The 26,162-nt window shown below is 37.8% G+C and overlaps 1 protein-coding gene across 1 annotated transcript in view; it reads right to left on the reverse strand.

Moving 5' to 3' along the window:
* jag1b (jagged canonical Notch ligand 1b) overlaps positions 1-26,162 on the reverse strand; it is a 61,927-nt gene that overhangs the window by 32,372 nt on the left and 3,393 nt on the right. The window contains exon 3 of the mRNA XM_017721545.2: positions 7,211-7,268. Coding sequence (XP_017577034.1) covers positions 7,211-7,268 — 58 coding nt within the window. The remainder of the gene's footprint in view (positions 1-7,210; positions 7,269-26,162) is intronic.

The raw sequence follows: 26,162 nt of genomic DNA on the forward strand, positions 1-26,162 counted from the left end.
ATAAGATTTAGCACAGCACAGGATATGAAATGATAAATATAAATCATTATATTCACAGTATTTTTTTGAAGGGGTATTTTTTTAAACGTGGCACTTTTTGTTTTTTTACAAAATATATATCTTGACATATTGTGTCACAACATGTCATAAAACTGATAAAATGGCTAGTGAGTGCAGGTACAAGATAGTGTGCCTAATAACCTGGAAAACACAGCATATGCCCACAATATTCAAGGAATATTTACAGCTTCAACCACACTCACATTTCCCCTCCATTTGGTCTCCTCCCAAGTGTATAAACCACACAGAAGGTAAAAAGAAGCAGCCCACATATCTTTCTGTTTAATTCCTATGTCAGGCTGAAAAAGAGAAATTGCTGGCACAACATAATTTTTATCCTTCACAGCACCATCCTAATTTTCATTATTATTTTTAATTATTTTAATAAAAATTAATTGGTTTACTTAAGGATGTATCGAAATTTCAGTTATCAAAACGTTTCAGCTTAAAATGATCAAAAATGACACTTTCAGTTTTCAGCTGAAAATTTTAATGATGATAAAAGTGAGGAACACTGATTAAAATCTGTTTTTTTACCACTGCTCTCTGGTTATTTGATTGTCTAGAAGTACTTGAAGGTAAGTTTTAATAGACCTCAGATGGGGGGGGGGGCAAAAACAATAAAACTATTTAAAATTTAGATTTAGAATCTTTTCCTTTAGAGTGTCAAACCCCCAATAACTTCTGCACTACAGGTTTGACACCGCTTAAAACAAGGCATTCTGCTCAATACGACTTCATTTTTATAACCAGGAATTTTCATCTTGGTGCATCACTAGCTTGAATCACTACTTTAGTCATAGATTAATTAATACACTTATGCACAATAGTATATATTAAACAACAAACTACATGTACTGACAATGTAAATTAGTTGGCTCAATGGTTTTAATAAGTATGAAATTTGTGTGCCCCCACTATCCAATGTCACTAACGTTCAAGATCTCTGCAGTGGTCTCTTCAAGCCTTTGTCCTAAAACCTGCTCAAAGTACCAAAAAATAATTCTTTAAAGCATAAAAAATCAGTTGATACCATTTTTATAAAAAAACTAAAATTTAAATCAATCATTCTTATTTTATTTTACATTCATTAAGATCTGAAACACTCTGTATAGACATACAAAGACAACAACCTGACTCAAATTGCAGCGTTTTTTAAACTTTCATTTAAAAAAGAAAACTAAAATGCATGAATAGTGAAAATGTAATGCACTAGCATGATATTTAATGCTAGATATCTTATAGAATCAGAGGGGATTCTCTTTTATCCTACAAAATCCAGTTCAACATGTTCTGCTGGATATTAGTTTAGTGCCATGTCTAATTCTCGTCAAAAACTAGCAATGGGAATTTTTCACTTACATATATGCTGATGTTGATACATATTTATATAATGCAAAAATTAGGACTAAAAATGTGTATTTTTATTAAAGTGTAATATTAAATGTATTTCCGGAGAGTAACAAATATAGTAAGCTAAACAAAATGCAGACATTTTAGTAAGTAGCCCAAAAGTCATGGGCAGTCATGGGCTGGAGGTTAGGTAACTGGCCCTGTGACCAGAAGGTTGCTGGTTTGATCCCAAGTGCCAACAGTCCATGACTGAGGTGTCCTTGAGCAAGACACCTAACCCCCAATTGCTCCCTGGGCGCTGTGGATAGGGCTGCCCACCGTTCCGGGCAAGTGTGCTCACTGCCCCCTAGTGTGTATGTAGTGTTTCACGGATGGGTTAAATGCAGAGGTGGAATTTCCCTGTTTGCGGGATTAAAAAAGTATAACTTAACCTAAAATGCTCTTCCAGAGAACAATAAATATATTACTAAATTTCACAAACCAGTCAAGCATCTGTCCCATTTTTAAAAGCAATTATCCAATTACAGATATGATTTTGATATCAGTGGCCAATGAGACATGAGAGCAGTTGATATGGAAGAGCATAAGCAGGCCTATATTTCATAAAGTTATGGAATGTTGAAAGTCACTGTGGCATTTCGCTAGCAGTCTGCAGCTTGTGGCCAGAGCCAGATTTCATGTCCTTACTACCTGCAGCCTGCTCCACTTCACCGTGAAGTGAGGAAGTAACATTAAACAGACAAAAGAGCCTCTCCTCTTTCAGGACATAGAGCGTAAAGGTTACATCTCAAAAATAAAAGTGTCCTTGTCTTCTCATCTGCATTTTAATCCTAGAGCGGTAAACATACACAGTACATTCAGCATAGTCACATAAACTCCATAAATGTTAAATTAACTCCTGTGTACTCTTATTTTAGCAAGTATGACACAAATGTAAATATTCTAATAGCATAAGTGACTCTAAAGATAGAAATTGTATGGCCGCCAATGTAAATTTACTAATAGCATAAGTGACTCTTAAGATAGCAAATAGATATTAAAGATCACATTCTACAAATTTTGTGTTTACTATTTATATATTTTATATTTTTTCTGCTTACAAACTAAATGAATAAATAGTCCATTTATTAATTTAATGAATAATCCAGTTTTCTTTATCTGCTGTATGTAGCATATGGTTGATTATGACAGACAATAATTTCTTTGTTTCAACAATTTAGTATTGCTGTTCTTTGAAAAGAAATGTAAATTGTTCACACATTTATAAAGGAAGACAATCAGCAAATGCAAATGCTGAAGCTTTTTGGGTTTTTATTGTCTTTTTTTATAGGGAAGTTACTGTCCATGGCAATCAACCATACACTACAGATTACAGTGGATATAAAAAGTCTACACACCCCTGTTCAAATGCCAGGTTTTTGTGATGTAAAAAAATGACAGCAAGACAAATAATTTCACAACTGTTTCCACCTTTAATGTGACCTATAACGTGTACAATGCAATTGAAAAACAAACAGAAACCTTTACATTGGAAAAATATAAAATAAACTGAAAATAACCTGGTTGCATAAATATGCACACCCTTAAACTAATACTTTGTTGCAGCACCTTTGGCTTTTATTACAGCACTCAGTCTTTTTGGGTAGGAGCCTATCAGTGTGGCACATCTTGATGTGGCAATATTTGCCCACTCTTCTTTGCAATACGCTCCAAATCTGACAGATTGCGAGGGCATCTCCTGTGCACAGCCCTCTTCAGATCACCCCACAGATGTTTGATGGGATTCAGGTCTGTACTCTGGCTGGGCCATTCCAAAGTCTTAATCTTATTCTGGTGAAGCCATTCTTTTGTTGATTTAGATGTATGCTTTGGGTCATTGTCGTGCTGAAAGATGAAGTTCCTCTTCATCTTCAGCTTTCTAACAGAAGGCCGAAGGTTTTGTGCCAACACTGACTGGTATTTGGAACTGTTCATAATTCCGTCCACCCTGACTAAGGCCCCAGTTCCAGCTGAAGAAAAACAGCCCCAAAGCATGCCACCACCATGCTTCACTGTAGGTATGGTGTTCTTTTGGTGATGAGCAGTGTTGTTTTTGCACCAAATATACCTTTTGGAATTATGTCCAAAAAGTTCAACCTTGGTTTCATCAGACCACATGCGTTTGGGAGATTTCAGATGTCTTTTTGCCAAATTATGACGGGCTTGTATGTTTTTCTTTGAAAGACAAGGCTTTCGTCTTGCCACCCTACCCCATAGCCCAGACATATGAAGAAGATGAGAGATTGTTATCACATGTACTGCACAGCCATTACTTGCCAGAAATTCTTGCAGCTCCTTCAGTGTTGCTGTCGGCCTCTTGGCAGCCTCCCTGACCAGTTTTCTTCTTGTCTTATCATCAATTTTGGACAGATGTCCTGTTCTTGGTAATGTCACTGTTGTGCCAGGTTTTCTGCACTTGATGATAGTCTTCACTGTGTTCCATGGTATATTTAATGATTTGGAAATTCTTTTGTAGCCTTCACCTAACTGATATCTTTGAATAATGAGATCCTTCTGATGCTCTAGCAGCTCTTTGCGGACCATGGCTTGTGCTGGAAGATGTGGCTATAAAAATGTCAGGACAAGCCTACTAGAACAGCTGAACTTTATTTGGGGTTGATCAGAGGCACTTTAACAGGTGTGTGCTGACTCCAATTTAACATGAGTTTGAATGTAATTGGTTAAATCTCAACACAGCCACACCCCCAGTTATAAAAGGGTGTGCACACTTATGCATCCACATTATCTCAGTTGTTTATTTTTACTTCACCTCCCTGAAAGATTTCTGTTTGTTTTTCAATTGCATTGTACAGGTTATAGGTCACATTAAAAGTGGAAAAAGTTGTAAGATGATTTGTCTTGCTGTCATTTTTTTACATCACAAAAACCTGGCATTTGAACAGGGGTGTGTAGACAAACAGTACATACATGTACTAAGCATATTTTTTAAATGAACAGGTCTGTGAGTCTACTATAAGCTCCACAGCTCCACAGAATATAGCCCTCACATTTCTGCAAATATTTTATTCTATCTTTTCATGGGACGACACTATAGAAATGAAACTCGGATATAACTTAAAGTAGTCAGTGCACAGCTTGTATAGCAGTATAGATTTACTGTCCTCTGAAAAGAACTCAACACATAGCTATTAATGTCTACACAAATGAGTCCACCTGAAAGTGAACATGTCCAGATTGTGCCCAGTTGTGTCGTTGTCCCTCCCTGATGTCATGTGACTCGTTAGAGTTGCAAGGTTCCAGTGTAAATTAGGTGTTTTGGGTATTATTTGTATATTCAACATGGCACCTCATGGCAAAGAACTCTCTGAGGATGTGAGAAATAGAATTGTTGCACAAAGACGCCTAGGCTATAAGACTGCTAACACCCTGAAACTGAGCAATAGCACTGTGGCCAAGGTCACACAGTGGTTTTCCAGAACAGGTTCCACTTGGAACAGGCCTGGGCAGGGTCGACCAAGGAAGTTGAGTCCATGTGTTCAGTGTCATATCCAGAGGTTGGCTTCAAAAAATAGACACGAGTGCTACCAGCATTGCTGCAGAGGTTGAAGAAGAGGGAGGTCAATAGTCTACTCAGTCTGCATGGCCGTAGTACCAGAAGGAAGCCTCTTCTGAAGCTGATGCAGTTCATTGAGGGAAACATGTATTGTGACGTTCTGAAGCAGAGCATGATCCCATCCCTTCAGAAACTGCGCTGCATGGCAGTTTTCCAACACGACAATGACCCCAAACACAACTCCAAGATGATAACTGCCTTGCTGAAGGTAAAGGTGATGGACTGCCATCAGTATGTTTTCAGACCTAAACCCAATATAGCACCTGTGGGGCATCCTCAAGCAAAAGGTGGAGGAGCGCAAGGTGTCAAACATCCACCAGCTCTGTGATGTCATCATGGAGGACTGAAAGAGGATTCCAGTAGCAACCTGTGCAGATCTGGTGAATTCCATGCCCAAGAAGGTGAAGGCAGCGCAAGATATTAATTGTGGTCACACAAAATATTGACACTTTGAGCACAATTTGGACATGTTGACTGTGAGGTGGACTTGTATTGCCAGCTATTTAGACATCAATGGCTGTGTGTTGAGTTCTTTTCAGAGGCCAGTAAATCTATACTGCTATACAAGCTGCACACTGACTACTTTGTTATAAACAAGTTTCATTTCTATAGTGTTGTCCAATCAAAAGATGTAATAAAATATTTGCAGAAATGTGAGGGGTGCACTCACTTTTGTGAGATACTGCACATGTAGTAAATGTAACATCAGCCAGAAGAGCATGTTGATGTCTATGACCATGTTGAAAAAGCTTTCATGATAGCACTGCAACTAAGTTTCTGTAGGCTTCTGTTGTCTGAAGACGGCATCATGCTGGATCCTTTGTCTTATGGAGTAGTTTAGTAGCCAAAATATAAATAATGCCATAGATATGCTAGAAGCAACCTCCTACTCCTTTGCACTGAAAAAAATATTGCACAAAATGAAGTCTTCTGTTGAACTTAAACACTATTATATAACAACAGCAGCCACTCTAGCAGTTGGCTACAACAGCCAAAGCATATGAGTAAATCCCATTGAAATTAATACCAGCTAATGCTATTGACTCTATGGGTCAACCATTAAACAGGCATCTCTCAACCCACACAGAGCTACAACTCTGCCAGGGCTTAACCATGTTTGCTCCTACAGAGTTGTGTTGCAGCTCACTGTGGACATTAATGCAGAAAGAGGTCAAGGGGTACAAATGAACATGTGCTGAAGCTATGCAGCAGTAATAGTATGGCTATGCACCTGCCATAACTCATCAGCTGTGTTTAAAAAACATTTTTATAAGCATGAGGCCACTTCAACTCATGCTCTTTTTGTAAGCCCCTCACCACACATACATAATCTTAACCCCCCCAACATACACAGAGTCACTCGTTCCCCTTATCCTCTTCCCTGTCCTGTAGCACCTGTCAACACACTTAGTTTAATGGCCAGTGGGCTAAGAGAGGAGGGGGTTTAAAAAAACTTAGCTGCACTTTCTGCCTTTAACTCCTAAGAGTCCAGAGTTATTACAATTGTTTTGCTACATGCAAACACAGTTAAGTACACTGGCAAAAATGTAAATAACAGGTTTTCTTTTTGCTAATTCAAATTATAAGAGAATAACTATAAAAGAAATAGGGATGCAAGATGATTTCAGAATCATGTCAGTAATGGCAAACAACAAATAAAAATAGATCAGTATTGGATGACTGTTTAGATTTGACCTATCTGATGAAGTATTGTATTCTGGAAGAGCAGAACATTTAGGAGATGCTAGTCTTCTGTGTTAAAAATGTCTGCAATTGATACATATAATGAATGCAATATTTCTCTGTAATGTTAATACATATAGATGTCTTACCAATATTTATTTATTGGCATAAGTAGATAGAAAAGGGTCCAACAGTATTAGAACACAGCTGAAAATGTGTTAAAAGCTGAATCTTTTCAATTTTAACATGATTTTTTCTTAGTATTTGATATGTATTTCTTTTGTTTTAATGATGGTGTGAACATCAGCTGGCATGAACTCCCTAAATTCAGATCAAAGAGATCAAATGGGATATGGATTAAAACTAGAATCTGCATTTACGATCAGATTTATCTGTTTGCTTCAGTGAGCTACAAGTGAGAAACCACTTATAATGGCATATAAATAGCATAGAACAGAAAAATGAAAGGCACTCTCTGGCAAAAATTAAAGTATAACTTACTTTCACCAGCAGTATCATTATGGAAGTCCAAGGCCTCCACTATCAATGTGTAGGACCTCTGTAGGAAATAAGAAAAAAGATGCTGGTAAGCAATTAAACCGAAAAAAAAAGACACATCAAATATCATCTGAGCAATGGCAAAACCTAACCATTAGAACAGATAAAAATCTAACGGGTTGCACCAAAGCAACACACTCCACCAAAGCTTTTCTGGCCAAAATTCTTTACTGTGAATGAGCAGTCAGCTGAGCAATAATCATTGTTACACTAATCTGTTTTGAATGAGGCTGGCCCCATTACTGAAGATTAGAACACAGTCAAACTTAACAGACGCTCCACACACAGCAGGAAGCTGTCTGACTTGGGCCAGTCCCGGTCAAACTGTCATCCCATAGATGACATCTAATCCCTGTAAAGCACCAGTGCACACAATACTGGATGACAAGGTCAATAAGGTCACTGAATAATTTTTACGGCACCTGGAGGCTGCAAAAAATAAAGGTGTGAAGGTGTTCTTTGGAGTGATGCCATAGAAAAGGGGTGACCAATCTTGGTCTCGCATCAACCCAAATCCAGGTACCTAAACACCTAATCCAGGTAGTGAAGGCCTTCAGAAGTATCTCAATATTCAAGCCAAATGTATTGGATCTTAACTCTCCAGGACCAGGATTAGGCATGTCTACCATAGAAGAACCCCTTTTGGTTCCATTAAGAGCCTTTCAATTGAGTTTTTTGAAAAAAAAAAAAAACTATTAAAATTAAAATATTCTTTAAGGAACCAACATGTGTTATTTTATTGCACTATTCCAGCAAACCTTAAGAGTGACTTCTTCCAACTCGCTGTTCATATGAAAACTGGCAACATTTTTTCAGATGAGAAACACCTCATGAGCCTTATCTGTATCTTTATCAAAAATTCCCATTTTGCTGGCTCAAGTTTGTTAAATCACTCTGCGCTGCCCGCACAGTTTCATTAGCAGCTGCCGCTGACTCAGAAAGTGCTATCAATGCACATGCAGGTAAGACATGCTGTAGCCTATATCTTCTTTGTTGTCATTCTGATAGGCAAAGGTGTAAAGAGTACTGAAAATCCCTACTCAAGTATGAATACTGTTACTGTAATGATAATTTACTCAAGTAAATAAAATTTCTCAAGTAAGAGTAAATAAGAAGATCATTAAAAAACTACCGAAGTACTGAGTTACTGAGTTACTTTTTTGTATTTACACGGTCACTGAAAAAAGTTCTGAGAGTTGAGACTCATCACAGTTTGCTCTGCTAGAGCACATTAACACACCTTTCTGTAAACCTGGTTTACATTAAACTGCATGCATTTCATGGTTAGATGATTATACAAGATTTCCTAGTTTCTCTGTTTCCAATAAATTATTTTAAAAAGTGTTGCTGTTTAATTAAGTTAATTTAAGAGAAAAAACAGACCAAAATTACAAGTTGATTTTAGTGAGATTCCCGCTGGGCACCAACTCTCTGGACTCTAGCTTACATTAATAGCTGTAACCCTCTACTGAAAGTAAACACATTCACAGCCTTCGAGCTGTATATTTTCACTGATATCTGTTCAGAACACTTACACCATTATAATCAGCAGCAACATAAGCAAGTTACTCAGCTTTGCTTTTTTACTTTACTATATTTCACTGGTAATCATGCTGATCACTTCAATCAGACAATCAGACATTATTACTGCATTTACCAACTACACAGCTTCTCACAGTTAAAGACAAACACCACAAACAGGCAGAATGGGGGGGTACAGAGAGGAAGAGAAAGAGAGAGACAGAGTAAGAGATAGAGACAGAGGAAGACAGAGAGAATGAGGGGTAGGAAGAGAGAGGAAGAGGGAGAAAGAGAGGAACACAGAGAGAGAGGAACAGAGAGAGACAGAGAGAGAGAGAGAGAGAGAGAGAGAGACAGAGGTGGGGAGGGATCAGGCCAATCAGCCTAAATAATGACAGCACTGACCAGAGTTGATGAAGATCCTGTATTAGACTAGATTTCTTGTCTAAATAAACAACCATTAATCTCCAATACAGCACCTAAACTAGGCTGCATAAACAGGTAAACTGTAGTCTAAAGCAGCTGTAATAAAATATACACAACCGATTTCAATTTTAATAAACAGAAGCTTATAAAAGACAGAATAAAAACCGTAAACATAGTACCTGTTTAGCTTGGATCAGCTACCTCTGATAATGCTGCCTCAGGCTGGAGTCAAGCTGTGAGAGTTGATCTCAGCAGGTTTTGTGTTTGGCCACTGATAATAAGGCCGTTTTCTTTAGTTCATGTGAAAATTAATAGCTAAACATGAACATTTGGACATGGTCTGTTCACCGTGTATGCTGGTTAAGAGCTCTTCTATCTTTGTCCACTGGACATCTCTGTAGTGTTTTTTTGGTGAATATTTTCAATTTAACCGCTTGTCGTTCATATTGGTTTCTGAGCTGATATGGTCTTGATTTATTTTTACTCTGTAACATTATGAAAATTAAAGTAGTGAAGTAAAAGTAAAAGAAGTAAAAGCTATTTCATCAAGTATATCAAGTAAAAGTACTATGATTTAATTCTACTCCAAAAAGTACCATTACAAGGAAAACTGTACTTAATTACAGTAACAAGAGTAAATGTAATTAGTTACTTACACATCTGCTGATAAGTTAGCTTGCTTTTTCTGGGTTGATTTTGGTTATAACTACAAAATATAATCTAGCCTGACTGAGCAATTAAACCTCGTAATAGCCTGTGAAACACCAGAAGGTACTGGAGGATTAGTTACACAAGGGTCATTTTTGACTGAAAGCACAACCTCTAGCTTGCTAGCTGGATAACTTTTGCTTTGTTGAGCCAGTGCAAAAGTTTCCTACAAATATTTATGAAACCTATACAAAAGACCTGCTGCAACATAAATGTTAAGCATTCAGGAAGGATATGATAATCATATGATGTTAGCTAATCAACTGAAAATGTGCAGTCTTTGTCTTTTTTAGCTGTATCAGGCACATCACTGGGCTGCAATGAAGTATCTCCAGATGATGTTATGTGAACATAAATCTTTCCACCCAAGCCTCTATATATTTACCACAAAACAGCTAGGTTAAACTGTATGTTTATTACACTGTATGTTCTGTTTGTACACAGATTTTTATTTAATGTCACAAACTATAATTTTAAGCTAGCAAATTTATGAATATGAATATACTTCAGACTAGAGTTGTTACAGTGCACTAAAACTATTACTAAAACAAAAACTAGCAATGAAAATGCAATGTGCTTATAAAATGTAAGAACACAAGAACTAAATTAGAACAATAACAGTGACTGCAAAACTAACTGACAAGTAATAGTATTAATGGGTAACATGTTTTTTTGTTTTGTTTTTGTATCTTCAGTGTGTGAACAAGACTTTAGAAGTGGATCCCTTGAGTGTTTGGTTATCTGAGCAAAGTGTTTATAATTATATCAAAGACTGATACTAATTAAACACTAAACTAAAACTATTAACACATCCTTAAAACTAACTGAAACTAACCTGAAAAAACCTAAATGAAAAACCAAACAAAAATAAAAACTAATACAAATTTAAAAACTATCAAAAACTAACCCTGCTTCTGACAACTTTTAGTCACCTTAAACTGTTCTTCTGGTGGAAAAATGACTAATAAGCCCTTAGTAATCTGAATTCCATTCTGAATGTGTGTGTTTGCTCAGAATTTATCACAGTGCATCTAACAATAAAGGCAGCATCACACTTCTTATATACAGAGACAGAAAACACATAGCACACAATTCCACATCCTTATCTATACCAGGGGCAGATTTTAATGAGTTAAAGAGGTCTCCACCAAAGTCTCTGAATGTATCTCTGATGATATGTTAGGTAAGACAGAACTGAGCATTTTAATTTATCCTGATCAGGTCAGTTCCCTTGCTTTTGGGGTCATTTGTGTGCAGCATATTCTTCTTTTTCCCAATGGAAAAGAATGTGGAGCAGGGATCTGAGAGTTGGGTGGATGTAGGTGGGGGGTATCTGCTTTTAGAACAACTCTCATGCAGAATGAAATCTCTGGAGGGCCTGGCTAAATTTCAGCACTTCTGAAACGCTTTGTCTGACTTAAGGTCATCATGGCTCTCACCGGTATCAGGTAACAAGAACCAGAGAGAGAGAGAGAGGGAGAGAGACAAAGCGAAACAGAGCTACTGCCTGAGAGCAGAAAGAGAAAGAGAAGGAAAAAAGCAGCATGCGTGTGTAAAAAGTTAGTAATATAGTAGTTTAAGTAACATATTAGATTTCTTAAAATGTAAAGAAAGTCATTCAGGGTGGGTTTGTGTGAAACCCTTGTCCATTCCAGAGAAACCTAGAATTGTTCACAGTGATCGTGTGTTTAGAGTCAGCACAGTGATGGTGATAGGAACCAGATGTCCACCTCTTAAAGCTCCCTCACAGAAAGCTATGACAAATTTTTGTTTTTAAAAGCCATTCATGCTTGAGAGGTACATTCAGGATGAAACAGCACAAGAAAACTCATCATCAATATTACATATAAACTCAGAGGATATGTGTAGGTTCACTTGTGATTTTGGATAGCAAATAAAAAGTTTCTGTTTGTGTTGTAGACACTGCAACCCCAGGCTCCAATCACCACCACTGCAAAGACATCTGAGTCGCTACAATGAACCATTTATCACCAAACCACCCTGAATTATTTTGATGGAATTTAATACGGAGACTGAGACCCCTGGAGTAGGTCGGTCTTTGTTCGCTTCAAAACGAACTTGTTTGAAGTTTGAAGACAATCAAAGACATCTAAACAGTGCAAAGACAAAATGAACAGACATCTCCTCTCTGCTCAGCTTCTTTCTTTTCTTCTTTTTGCATGTTCTCCCCGTGTCTGCGTGGGTTTCCTCCGGGTTCTCCGGTTTCCTCCCACAGTCCAAAGACATGCAGTCAGGCCAATTGGACATGCTAAATTGCCCATAGGTGTGAGTGTGTGAGTGACTGTCTGTGTCTGTCTGTCTGCCCTGCGATGGACTGGCGGTCTGTCCGGGGTGTATCCTGCCTTTCGCCCGAAGACTGCTGGGATAGGCTCCAGCACCCCCCCGCGACCATGATGGAGAAGCGGCTTAGAAAATGGATGGATGGATGGATGGATGGATGGAGTTTTGGATGCTGTTTTAACATGTGACATTTGTTTTATTAGTTCTTCATAAGCTCTGAATCAGTAATTATAGAATAGCACAAATGCTTAATTTTCTGTTTTGGTCCAGAATCAAGAGAACTGAACTACACATATAAACGCACCCTAAAACAGCTGAGGACCAACGTCATATAAAGCATTCTGAAGGCCAGAGGCAGGTAGCATGTATGAGAGAGAAAGAGTATGTGTGTGTGAATGCCATTATCTCCTCTTGCACAGCTGAAGCACCTCCTCATAGCACTTACTTGCCACATTCGCACCCTTTGCCCTCTCTGCACAGCTTCATGGAATTTCCAGCATAACCATGGTCCTCAAGACATGACAGAGGCTCATCCCCGAGCCATCCAAATAAACCTTTTTAACTACCCTTAACTCACCTTCCAGAAGCACACTACCTCATAGGCATTGTCATGTTTCATTTAGTAAAAGAGAGAAGGATATATATATATATATATATATATATATATATATATATATATATATATATATATTATATATATACAGTACTGTGTGAAAGTGTTAGGCATCTAAGCAAAAACCTCAGCAGTGAGTTTATCACAGTATACATTAAAATAAAGTCATATTCATAATTTAAATAAACATAAAAACAGTTAAAAAGTAACAAGAATTTCTTGGGCCCATATTTTTCCTTGACACCTTCACAGCCACCACAGAGACTTGTTAATATCATCAATTACATCATGAGCACAATTTAATGAAGCACTGATTGGTCAAACCAGGAGTTGTTTTTTAACTACATATAATCCTCGAGGAGAGGTTTGAAAATGGTTAAACACACAAACGTGTGTGTGTGTGTGTGGTGTGTGTGTGTGTGTGTGTGTGTGTGTATATATATATATATATATATACACACACAGACACATATACACACAAACACACACACACACACACTTCTTCTTCTTTCGGCTACTCCCTTTAGAGGTCGCCACAGCGGATCATCTGCCTCCATACACATATATATATATATATATATATATATATATATATATATATATATATATATATATATATATATATATGTACACACGCACACTATACTTCCAAAAGTAATCTCTTGTCTGCCTTCATATGTATATGACATTGAGTGAGATCCCATTCTTAATCCATAAGTTGTATTATGATGACACTGATGTTGGACGAGAAGGCCTGGCTCGTAGTCTCCGTTCTAGTTCAGCCCAAAGGTGTTCTAGGGGGTTGAGGTCAGGACTCTGTGCAGGCCAGTCAAGTTCTTCTACACCTCGCCCGTCCATGTCTTTATAGACCTTGATTTTTGCACTGGTGCGCAGTCATGTTGGAACAGGAAGGGGCCATCCCCAAACTGTCCCCACAAAGTTGGGAGCATGAAATTGTCCAAAATCTCTTGGTGCTGAAGCATTAAGAGTTCCTTTCACTGGAACTAAGGGGCCGAGCCCAACTCCTGAAAAACAACCCCACACCATAATCCCCCCTCCACCAAACTTTACACTTGGCACAATGCAGTCAGACAAGTACCGTTCCCCTGGCAACCGCCAAACCCAGACTCGTCCATCGGATTTCCAGACGGAGAAGCGTGATTGGTCACTCCAGAGAACACATCTCCACTGCTCCAGAGTCCAGTGGCAGCGCTTTACATTTACAGCATTTTGGCCGATGCTCTTGTCCAAAGCGACTTACAACTAGATTTTTTTTTTTTTACACAGGTAGGCGGAGGTGGTGTTAGGAGTCTTGCCCAAGTTCTCTTATTGGTAATTCCATGCTTCCATTCAATTCTCTACGCTGTTCTTGAGCTGATCTGAAGGCCACATGAAATTTGGAGGTCTGTAGCAGTTGACTCTGCAGAAAGTTGGCAACGTCTGCGCACTATGCACCTCAGCATCTGCTGACCCTGTCATTTTACGTGGCCAACCACTTTGTGGCTGAGTTGCTGTCGTTCCCAATTGCTTCTACTTTGTTATAATCCCACTGACAGTTGACTTGCCCAGGTGGCGTCCTATCACGGTACCATGCTGGAATTCACTGAGCTCCTGAGAGCGACCCATTCTTTCACTAATGTTTGTAGAAGCAGTCTGCATGCCTAGGTGCTTGGTTTTATACACCTGTGGCAAAGTGACTGGACCACCTGAATTCAATGATTCGGATGGGTGAGTGAATACTTTTGGAAATATAGTGTGTGTGTGTGTGTGTGTGTGTGTGTGTGTGTGTGTGCATATATATATATATATATATATATATATATATATATATATATGAACACAACCCCCTTTCAAAAAAAGCTGGGACACTGTGGTAAATGTAATAAAAACAAAATGCAATAATATGCAAATCATTTACACCTCATAATTTATTGAAAATAGTAAAAAGACAACATATCAAATGTTGAAAGTGAGAAATGTTATTGTTTTTTGAAAAATATATGACTATTTTCAATTTGATGCCAACAACACGTTCCAAAAAAGTTGGTATCAATGGGAAAACGTTCCACTTTTAAAACCACAGCATTGTTCTCCTCAGTTCCCAAACACTTACAGTTAAAACTGTTATTAAAAGAAGAGGTGATAGAGAACAGTGGTAAACATGCCCCCCATCCCAACTTTTTTGGAACGTGTTGTTGGCATCAAATTTAAAATAGGCACATATTTTTCAAAAAATGATAACATTTCTCAATTTCAACATTTGATATATATTTTTTAGTATTTTCCTTTAAAACATGGTTTATATGATTTGCATATCATTGCATTCTACTTTTATTTACATTCTGCTCAGCATCCCAACCTTTTCATAATATTGCTATAACCAGACATTTTTTAAAAAAATCTGCACCATTTCTGTTGGTCCAACAATGTAAAGGGTAACACAATACATATACCCACTCCTTCTCATGTCTCCAAAATGGTAATGTTTAATGAAACTTACTGTAAGCATTATTTGGGTAATTGTCATTGGTCCATTCACCATGAGTCAGAAGTGTACACAGTGGTGATGATAGGAACCAGATGTCTGAACCCCTTAAAATCCCAAGCTTATTACATACAAGTGCTATTATTCAGTAACTACATAGATTGCAGTACAAACACTTCTCTCGTGCAACTCTTGCAAACTATTCTCTCTTGCGACTCTCGTGAAAATTCCTTGGTTATAGAAAAGTGCAGTAAAACTTAGACCCACAGGTGGTTCCAGGCCATTTAAGGGGTTAAAGGAGCAATATGTAATACTGACAACAAGCGTTTAAAATAGGTACTACAGTTGAAATTTAAAATATATAAAGTTGTCTGCCTCCGCCTCTCATCCCCAAACTCAAAACATGCGCGGGTTGCCAGCTTGAAGACACTGAACCTACATGAACCAGTGCAACATTAAAACTAAGAAGTAAGCAATGACGAGTCATATTCTAAGTTGATCAGCAAATGCACATGCTTGCAATGTTTTATACTGTTTGCAAATTATGAATCAGTTCATGTGGATTTTTTTAACCTCTTTCAGTGTTAGATAGATGCATGGCTGGCTATGTACTGTAGCCACCTTACCTGGTGCTGCAGTTATGTTCTGGCACCCCAACTTCTTGTTTGAATTTTGTTGTTACAATTTAAATAATGCAGCACTTCTGGCGCCTCAGCCTGTTCACTAGATTCATGTTTGAATTTTCCTGTTCCACATTAAACATTGCAAGCTGGCGAACAGAAAGCCTTGATAACCCAGCAACACACGAACCACAGTAATATCAATGTTTGTTTTACTGTTTCATTCATTAAAAAGATTAGGAAAGCTCTATCTAAATCCTACAACATCATGGGGTGGGAACTGGCAAAAATGGGAAGTTATGAGTAATTCTGGCAGAAAGACTTAGTCCGTCTATTTTATAAATGAAAATAAATAAGTAAACAGACATGCACCTGACATAAAAAAATAAAAATTTTCATAGTGTGCATAGCAGACTGAACTAGGTAACTGTACTTGCACATACAGACTAACATCTTGTATGTCTTCTATCCATATCTTGTACAATCTAGAAGATTCTATATCAATATTCTATCCTCTGAGTACCTGCATATCATTTATTATCTCCCTCAGACTAACTGCACATATGGAATGTATACAACAGCACATTTTATAGTTTTATTTCAGAACTTATTACTGTACAGCTATACATTAGAATAGGGCAATACTAGTATATATTGTGAATATGTGTATATTCAGAGTCAGTGTGTATATATATATATATATATATATATATATATATATATATATATTGTATTTAAATTCTATGAGAGGGCTATGCACCTAAGATTTTTCACTCACTTTCCACCAGTGTAAATGTGATTTTATTTAAAAGTCGAACTTTAACGTCTAGACTTTATATTAGGGGTGGGCAATATGAATTTTATTGTTACTGTAATAAATCATGGCACATTATGCTTTTCTGAGTATATTATAGATATCATCACAAAGTAGAGCACTAAACAACTACATGATTCATTAGGAAGACCATATTATTAGTCCTTTTAAACTGGATTTACTGTACTGCAACACTATACTCATAATTTATCGCAGAATTTGGAAAAATGTCATGTATTATGACATTTCATTGTTTCATTTTCATTGAATTTCATGTATTATGAAAAGGTCTTCAAGTAGTGTGACATTTTATCATATGTTATTTGATATGATATTTCTATCCATCTTTCATCCATGGAAAGGTTTTTTTTGGGAATCAAAAGTGGTTATTCACTGGCACACCTCACAAAGAACATTTCTGGCACCTTTATTGTGTATGCAGGTGCAACACTTGCACATCTTCCAAGGCACATGTTCATAGCTGAATGTAGAATGTGGAGTGAAGAGCTTTTACCCAAGCAAAATATATAGTTTAAGGAAAATGACACAAAAATACCAAGAAAAAAAAAAACTAATTTTCACAAGAGATGTATTAGGCCACAGTTACCACCCAGCTTAAATAAATAAATAAATAAATAAATGCCTGCATAATACTACTTCAATCCATCTCACTCCATAACTCACAATCTAGTTATCAGTTCTGGATGCCTGCTGCTGCCAGGTTCATTTTTCCCATGCTCGCCACTGACCTCTGTGTTGTCTTTGAACTCTCTCAACCCCCCTCCACCCCAACCAGCTACAACTCCTCCCCTCTTCTCATCCCAGCTAGCAACAGCCCCCGAAATAGCTTTGTGTTTCTCTTATCATCCTGGGTCTATGCCGGCTCTGTCTGTCCAGGCCTTCATAGCACTAAACACACTTCATCTGAGCTGCTAGACAACACTCCCTTCTTTCCCTCAAGATTTGCTCTGAGGACATGACAGTCAAAAATGCATCGCTGTTGCCATAAATGGCTAGGCCTGCTCTAGAGGTGGCCTGTGCTTGGCATGGTGTAAGAGAGCGTGGGAATCTGTCGCTGGCTTGCACCTTCATCGATAAGACTAAAAGCATGTGATAAAAAAGGCAAAGATGCAATGGAAAGTGAAAAATGTCAACAGAGGTTGGAGATTGCTATCAATCACTCCAACAGTTTCAACATTGCCGGCTTGGTGAAAGTTCATCATGGCCCAAGGGTGGATATGCTTGCTGTTTGCCACAATCTCAAATCTTTGCACAACTGTCCTAGTCACTGAAGTTGTAAAAACTAGATATTTACTTATATTGAAATTGTGTTCAAATGCTAATATCCGATCATTTTAATGTATATACCGTTAAATGCTGATACATACACATTTACAAAATGTAGAAACTGGGACTAAATCCACTTGTACTAGTTTTACAGAGAAATAACATTTATTTCTAGAGTGTTACAAATGTAGTAAAATGGATAAAAGACAGATATTTCAGTGCATTAGCCCACAACGACCTTAACTTTCTGCTCTTCTGGAGTACAAGAAATACTACAATTGAAATAACTGGCACACTGATCAAATCTAAACAACTCTCTGAGGTTTTCAAGCAACTATCTGCATCCCTAGTAACAACACACAATAAAATGCAATGGCACTGAGAAGCTTCTGCTTTCAGCTAAAAGAACAGACCATGCACCCCCTTTTTTATGAACAGGGGAAGGACTGGGAGATTGAACTGAGAAACAGGGAGGAGATAAGCTGGTTGTGGGCTGTGAAAACTGAAGGAAGAGGTAAAAATGCATAAGATGTTTGAAGAAAAGTGAATTAATGGCATATCCAACAAAGCAGACCACAACTGACAATTCTGTCAATACTCATCAGAAAATGGATAAGTTCTCTGCCCCTTCAGCCAGCGAAAAGGAGCCTAACATACCCAGATCAATCACTTCCTAACTTTGCTAACTTTTGTACTGATGATCTTAAGAGTGTGGAAAGCCATTCAACTGCAAAAAGACTGCTTAAGTTGGATTGCTCAAAGTACTGGTTAGCTCTCTGGCTTCCTTCCCCAGTAAGCCCAAAAGCATTAGCCAACTAACAGAAAAGATAAAATAATCAAGTAATCCACACTTGCCTGTAAAGCGGCTGTGGACTTCCAAATGTTCCTCCCATTCAACATCTGTCATCACAAAGGGGTTTCCTCAGTATCTCACTCTAGAGACAGTGTGTTACCAATGTAGGCATGTTTACAACAAAATGTAGTGGTGGTTAAATTTTTTGCTTTAACCCAGACCAGCATGATGCACATGACACATTCCCAGTTCCAGACCTCCTGCCTCCAAGCTCGTTATATCCCTAATGGCCACTGAAGAGAATCAGTAGCAGGTTTTGTGGGAGATCCCTATCAGTGCTACAAGATAAGAACCTCCTGAGAAAAGCTTCTGACAGTTCTCTCTTTGCTCTTTCAGCCATGAATACAGTGGAAATTCCTTCCTCTGACATCCTCTGTCACTCGTAGGTACACACACAAGCACAGCAGTCCCTCTTATAATCTCTACAGCAACAATAATTAAGTAATGCAACAATAACCAACAATAATTAAGTAATACACTGTTTCTTTTTAAACCACTGCATAAACTAAACTAGGGAGCATTTAAAACTACTTTACAGTACATACACAGTGCTGTGCAAAAGGCACTTAAGCACATTATTTCAAACCATTAATCTCAACAATACATGTGTTTTTGCTTGTAAAATTATCATATATCCTTAGAATAAATTCAAGTAAACATAATACAGTAAAATGTAACAAGAAGTTATTTTCTTTTTTCTTTAGTAGTTATCTTGTGAGCTAGTTTATATATATATATATATATATATATATATATTTCTTTTTTTAGGGGCCTAAAATTATGCGTAGTATCGTCTATAAATACTCGGTGGGGCTGTCCATCTGTCTAGGTTTCTTTCTGTAAGAGAGACAATTTGCTAACTAATCATTGGCAATTCTTAGATTAGGGTAAATTATTAATCAAACATGTTTTTTAATAGAGTAATCAAGTATAATTGCTCTAATTATATCATATCATTGAAGACAGTGAACACAAGCAAGACTAAGTAAACCAGCAGAGGTTGAGCATCGCACATGAGCTGTCAAATAGGTCAGCTTGCAACTTTTTGGGAGAGCAACAGAACATACAACACTTCTCACCATGTTCTGTTAAATCAGGGCAGCTTCGGCAATGGTATGCTCATTGCTTACTCAGCAACAAAAATACTCGTTTAAGTACAATACTCTCAGTCTGCAATGGCACTCCACAGAATGTCATTTAAGCCACAGAACATTTTCGGGAGAAAAAAAAAGACACATGCAATTAACCCTTACACCAAATCAAAACAGGACCATAGAAGCCAAACATTATTCGAAAGTGCCAGTAGCATTTTCCCCTCAGGGGCTGCACACAGACAGCGCACCTGTGTACTATGGACCACTGATTACCACTCTCAGAAGTTTAAATAGAGTAAACACAAGTTGAGAAACCAAAACAAATGACATGTTTTGTTGACTTTCTAAAGTGAAAATAATTGAACACATCCTCTGCTGTGAACTTAAATATGGCATTTTTCTTATTTTGCACATCTTAGTGCACAATCTCTATTTATTTGTTTAACATATTGGGAATGAATAAAACAACCTGTGGTACCCATGTTAATTCACCAAGCAAACAGTAAATGTGGATTATTATAAGTGATTGAGGATGTGTGCTTATTTCCACTTACAAAACGTTGTTTTTAACAAATCATGGGAATTTGGCAACATGCTTTTGCATACAACTGTATGCATACATACACTATATTTCCAAAAGTATCCACGTAAAATAACAGAGCGGGGTCAGCTGATGCTAAGGTGCATAGCGCGCAGAGGTCACCAACTTTCTGCAGAGTCAATCGCTACAGACCGCCAAACTTCATGTCGCCTTCAGATCAGCTCAAGAACAGCATAGAGAGCTTCATGGAATGGTTTTCCATGGCCGAGCAGCTGCATCCCAGCCTTACATCACCAAGCACAATGCCAAGCATGCAATGCAGTTGTGTAAAGCGCTGCCACTATACTTTAGAGCAGTGCAGATGTGTTCTCTGTCTGGAAATCCAATAGATGAGTCTCGGTTTGGTGGTTGCCAGGAGAACGGTACTTGTCTGACTGCATTGTGCCAAGTGTAAAGTTTGGTGGAGGGGGGATTATATTGTGGGGTTGTTTTTCAGGAGTTGGGCTTGGCTCCTTAGTTCCAGTGAAAGGAACTCTTAAAGCTTCAGCACCAAGAGATTTTGGACAATTTCATGCTCCCAACTTTGTGGGAACAGTTTGGGGACGGCCCCTTCTTGATAAAAACATGACTGTACACCAGTGCACAAAGCAAGGTCCATAAAGACATGGACGGGCGAGTTTGGTGTGGAAGAACTTGACTGGCCTGCACAGAGTCCTGACATCCCCATAGAACACCTTTGGAATGAATTAGAGCAGAGACTGTGAGCCAGGCCTTCTCGTCCAACATCAGTGTCTGACCTCACAAATGTGCTTCTGGAAGAATGGTCAAAAATTCCCATAAACACACTCCAAAATCTTGTGCAAAGCCTTCCCAAAAGAGTTGAAGCTGTTATAGCTGCAAAGGGTGGGCCGACATCATATTAAACACTATGAATTAAGAATGAGATCTCACTCAATTTCATATGCGTGTGAAGCCAGACGACCGAATACTTCTGAAAATATAGCGTATATCTATATATACAACAAGAGAATAAGAAGGCTGGATGCATTTTATATGTTTTTGTTCAAATTTACCAGTGACATCACCCATAACAATACGCATACAGGGTACCAGAGTCCATTGTTCTGATTAGCCCACTGAGGTATCAATCAGGCCTTATATTGTTGCTGTCAGAACAAAACATCATATCTCCATAATTTTACTTTTCAGAAAAAGAAAAGCACTCTTAACTCCTAATAGAAGTCAATTTAAAAAGACTTCATTTCTAAATAATAAATGGAGCATTTCTGTTGGTACAGTACCATGACATTTTATCATAATCTAAAGGGCAACTGGTGTTTACAAAAACTGAAAAAACAAACAAAAAAACAACAAAAACGGAGATATAACTATATAATATGTATACTCAAAAGAGTAATGAATAAGAGAGGTTACAAGTTAAGCTTTTTGCGGTATTTGAGGTACAATTAATAGATTGAAGAAAAGCAGAAAACCTAATTTTGACGTGTTTTTTTTGTTGTTGTTGCCATGCTGTTGTCCTCTCTCTGCAGGCCTCAGGTGTATTCAGAACCCCGGGGCCAGAGAGCCGCACTGCAATGTGCTGAAGTGGCCAGTATGTGAAGTAAGGCCAGGGACGGGTTTGTCTAGAAGCCGATCTCATCACTGCTGAGTCCAACGGCGCTTCCTGTTGCTTGTCCTGGGCCGGCATTATTCCTGGACCAGCTCCATTATGCACAGTAATCCTCCCTGTAGCCAGCTTGGCCAAGCCATTGTTCACTTGCTCCATGTTCGCTGGAGCTGACTCTAGCTGGGTGGGCCATACCCCAACTCTTTTTTTTCTCTCTTTATGTCCATCTCTGTGCTTCACTAAAAAACCAAGACCAATAAGAAACAACAGCTGCCTGCTTTTTCAAAGGCACTCAGAAAAAAGAGGCTTGAAATAGCTGTGAATCATCTGATGGACCTGATGGAAAAGTGTAGCTAGGTCAATGTACCAGCTATGGAGCCTCCTTAAAAGTGATTTTTTCTTCATAATTTCTGCATCAGTCAGTTGTTACCATATAAAATAAGTCATCTGAAGTGTTTTTATGTGAAATAATAGATATAGAACACCTTAATGAATCATATTACTTTACAATGATGGTGATAGGAACCAGAATGTCTACAATGCCAAAATGTCTACAATGCAAATCTAGCAATTATTATGCCATCCAATATGACCCCCTGTCACCTGAGTGTTTATATGCAATGTTGATGGTAAAGTAGTGGGAAATCTGAAAACAAGTTTTCATTGGGTTTTGCTTTCCAGCACCCTCTAAGTACCTCTGCATCTTGCATAACACTGTTGTCGTTTTTCAGTTGACATAATTTGAAAATACCTGTTGTCCTTTACATAGTGTTTTAAGTTCATGATGAATGAACCAAAAGAAATGACATAACATGGAAAAAAGTCTAGTTCCATTGAATTACATTAAAATAAAGTATATTTTTTCTTCTGTGAAATTACCATTTTGGAGATCCAAGGTTTTGTTCCAACAAACTTTGTGAAATAGCTTTCTTTGAAGTAGCTTTTAGAGACATTCAATACAATTCATTAAATGTCTGGTTTCTATCACCACTGTAACAATTCTTACTTCACAGGTTTCTCTATAATGGCACATTAAACCACTCAGAACACTCACGTTAAACCACTCTAAATGTCTCTATTTACATCTTGATGACTCAATTATGCAGTGGAGAAAACACATGGTGCATGTGGCATGGTTAAGAGGCAAAGTGTCTGCTGTTCAGTAAGGGATAACTCAAAGTCCAAGCCTTTTTTGGTACACCTAAAGGGTGCACTTACTGACTGTAGCCAATCTGTTGTTTTGTCAGCTCATCCTCTACTCTGTGCATTAATGTTGCCCAAATAAAATCTGGTCAGGGGTGGTCCTTTTCCATAAATGAAAATAGCAGGGCTGAGAAACTATATATACAGTCAGTAATTGTACAAACTTACAAAGTTAAACTTACAGAGTGCACCTATAGTGTAAGTGTATCTGATAAAATGGCCAAAAAACATAGGAACAATACTGGCAACAAAGTGTTGTTGGTAATGCCAATGAATATGAATGCTTTATGGAATTAACACATGAAAAAAGTAATTAAGAAAACATACATTCTTCTTCAATTCCTTAAAGAACTGATCACAAAAAAGACTAGGAAATCTGGCGAGTTAGGAATTAGGAATCTCATGATAGTTCTTTCTCAACTACATAGCAATGTAATTTGCAGTGTTTCAGCTATGTATATATATATGTATATTTCACTGCTGTTGGCCTGACACTGCTGCTGAAAAAACATTGCAAGGAAACATTGCATTCATCTAAAGAACACAGCATAAGACTCTACTTCAGACTGTACAATGCAGTTCCTAAAGGATTTTGTTCCATTACATTTTATGTTCATCATGTGCTGCTGGCTTATGGAGCAAGCAAAGAATAAAATATGTAAATTTGAGGAAAAGCCATGCAAAGAGGTCCAGTTATCTCACCTTTGTTGTTTGTATTAAGCATTCTCTATTGGTATCTTGTTAAACCAGCTAAACATTTTTTGTGCCTTTACAACTGTTCTGCACTTCATTATTAAATTAACAAATCTTATTATCCCTTTAGCACTACTAATGTAACCATAGGCCAGTTCCCCTCATATTAGCTTCTTTATCCTATTTAGAGTTATTCAACACAGTGAAAATCTGTAATATGATCAAGTAACAGCCAACATCACCTCTGAGAGTTTTAGCTGCATGGAAAATATTCAATGGGCAAAAGGGGAAAAATGTAACCAACAGACAAATATGTTGAATGAGTTCAATCCAATGAATGCATTGTGTCAAACACATTTGCCTATCATAAGAAAGACAATAAAATAAGTCCTGTCACACTAACCAAAATCAGTCTACTGAGGAGCAGTCTACATCACAAACCTTTTACTGCAGCATGTACCTTAGAATGTAGCCTTCTGCATTGTTTGACCTTACAAAAATTAAATATATTAAAGTGCCATCCATCCATCCATTCTCTAAGCCGCTGGAGCCTATCCCAGTGGTCATCGGGCGGAAGGCAGGATATACCCTGGACAGGTCGCCAGTCCATCGCAGGGCATTAAATTCTATTTAATAATTGTATTAAAATAAAATAATATTAAAGTGGTTGATCATATTCAAAAACATCACCTCTTCTCTTTTGACATGGACCAAAACTTCAACATGCATGTGGGAAATCCTGTCAGCAGATGCAGATGTTAATACCATTGCTCCTGCAGCTTCAACAGGTCAGCCTATTTGTAAGATGAAACGAAACAGGCCAAAATGTATCTGAATAAGATCTCAGTAAACTTCACAAAGCCTAACCTTCATTAGTTTTTGTACTTCAAATGAACATTCACCCAGGTCTAGCATCAAGACTGAATTCATGTCTAATCTCATTAAAGGTTCTTTATTTAAATGCATAGTTCTTTAAATGTGTGTGTGTGTGGGGGGGGGGTAGCTCTTTCACATCACACTCACACATTTAATTTACAAAAACAGGTCTTTAAAGAAATACTCATTGCAAGGTTCTTCAGGCACCAATCCAAAATTTTCAACTTTTACTGATGATCTAGAACCACAGAACGGGCTGTGCATTGCTAAAGTCAGAGTGTGTTTATGATCCAAGCTGGGAACGAGAAAAAAAAGGCCATCGCAATGACTATACAGCACAAGTAATATATTCAAGAACTATCACTTTCCCAACTTAGAAACTGGGCTATGTCTTTACACCGGTTTCCTGAAAAGCTGATTGAAGCCAGACGACAACTTCTAACCACACAGATTAAAACACTTTCTTGGAACTGCCAGTTAATCCTTTAGGGCATACTCTTTCCCATTTCACCTAGAGTCCTAGAAGGTCAGGCAAAACATTGACCATTCATATCTGAAAAATGCCATAGAAAGTGCGAAAACATATGAAGCTAAACTGTGTTTTGAGATATAATTCTTAAACCAGAATTCTTCTGGTCGTTTTGCATGACTCAGTCTTTGAGATGTTAAGTCATTTAGAGGGGTTTAATGTGACATAATGTACAACCACAATTCCAGTGAAGTTGGGACGTTGTGTAAAACAAATAAAAACAGAATACGATGATTTGCAAATCCTTTTCAACCTGTATTCAATTGAATACACTACAAAGACAAGATATTTAATGTTCAAATGGATAAACTTTATAGTTTTTTGCAAATATTCACTCATTTTGAATTTGATACCTACAACACATTCCAAAGAAGTTGGGACAGGGGCAACAAAAGACTGGAAAAAACACCTGTTTGGAACATTCCACAGGTGAACAGGTTAATTGGAAACAGGTGAGTGTCATGATTGGGTATAAAGGGATCCCTGAAAGGCTCAGTTGTTCACAAACAAGGATGGGGCGAGGTTCACCACTTTGTGAACAACTGCGTGAGCAAATAGTCCAACAGTTTAAGAACGTTTCTCAATGTGTAATTGCAAGGAATCTAGGGACTTCATCATCTACAGTCCATATTATTATCAAAAGATTCAGAGCATCTGGAGATATCTCTGCAAGTAAGCAGCAAGGCAGAAAACCAACATTGAAT

Source organism: Pygocentrus nattereri, chromosome 22, assembly GCF_015220715.1.
Source record: "Pygocentrus nattereri isolate fPygNat1 chromosome 22, fPygNat1.pri, whole genome shotgun sequence".
NCBI classification, from domain to species: domain Eukaryota; kingdom Metazoa; phylum Chordata; class Actinopteri; order Characiformes; family Serrasalmidae; genus Pygocentrus; species Pygocentrus nattereri.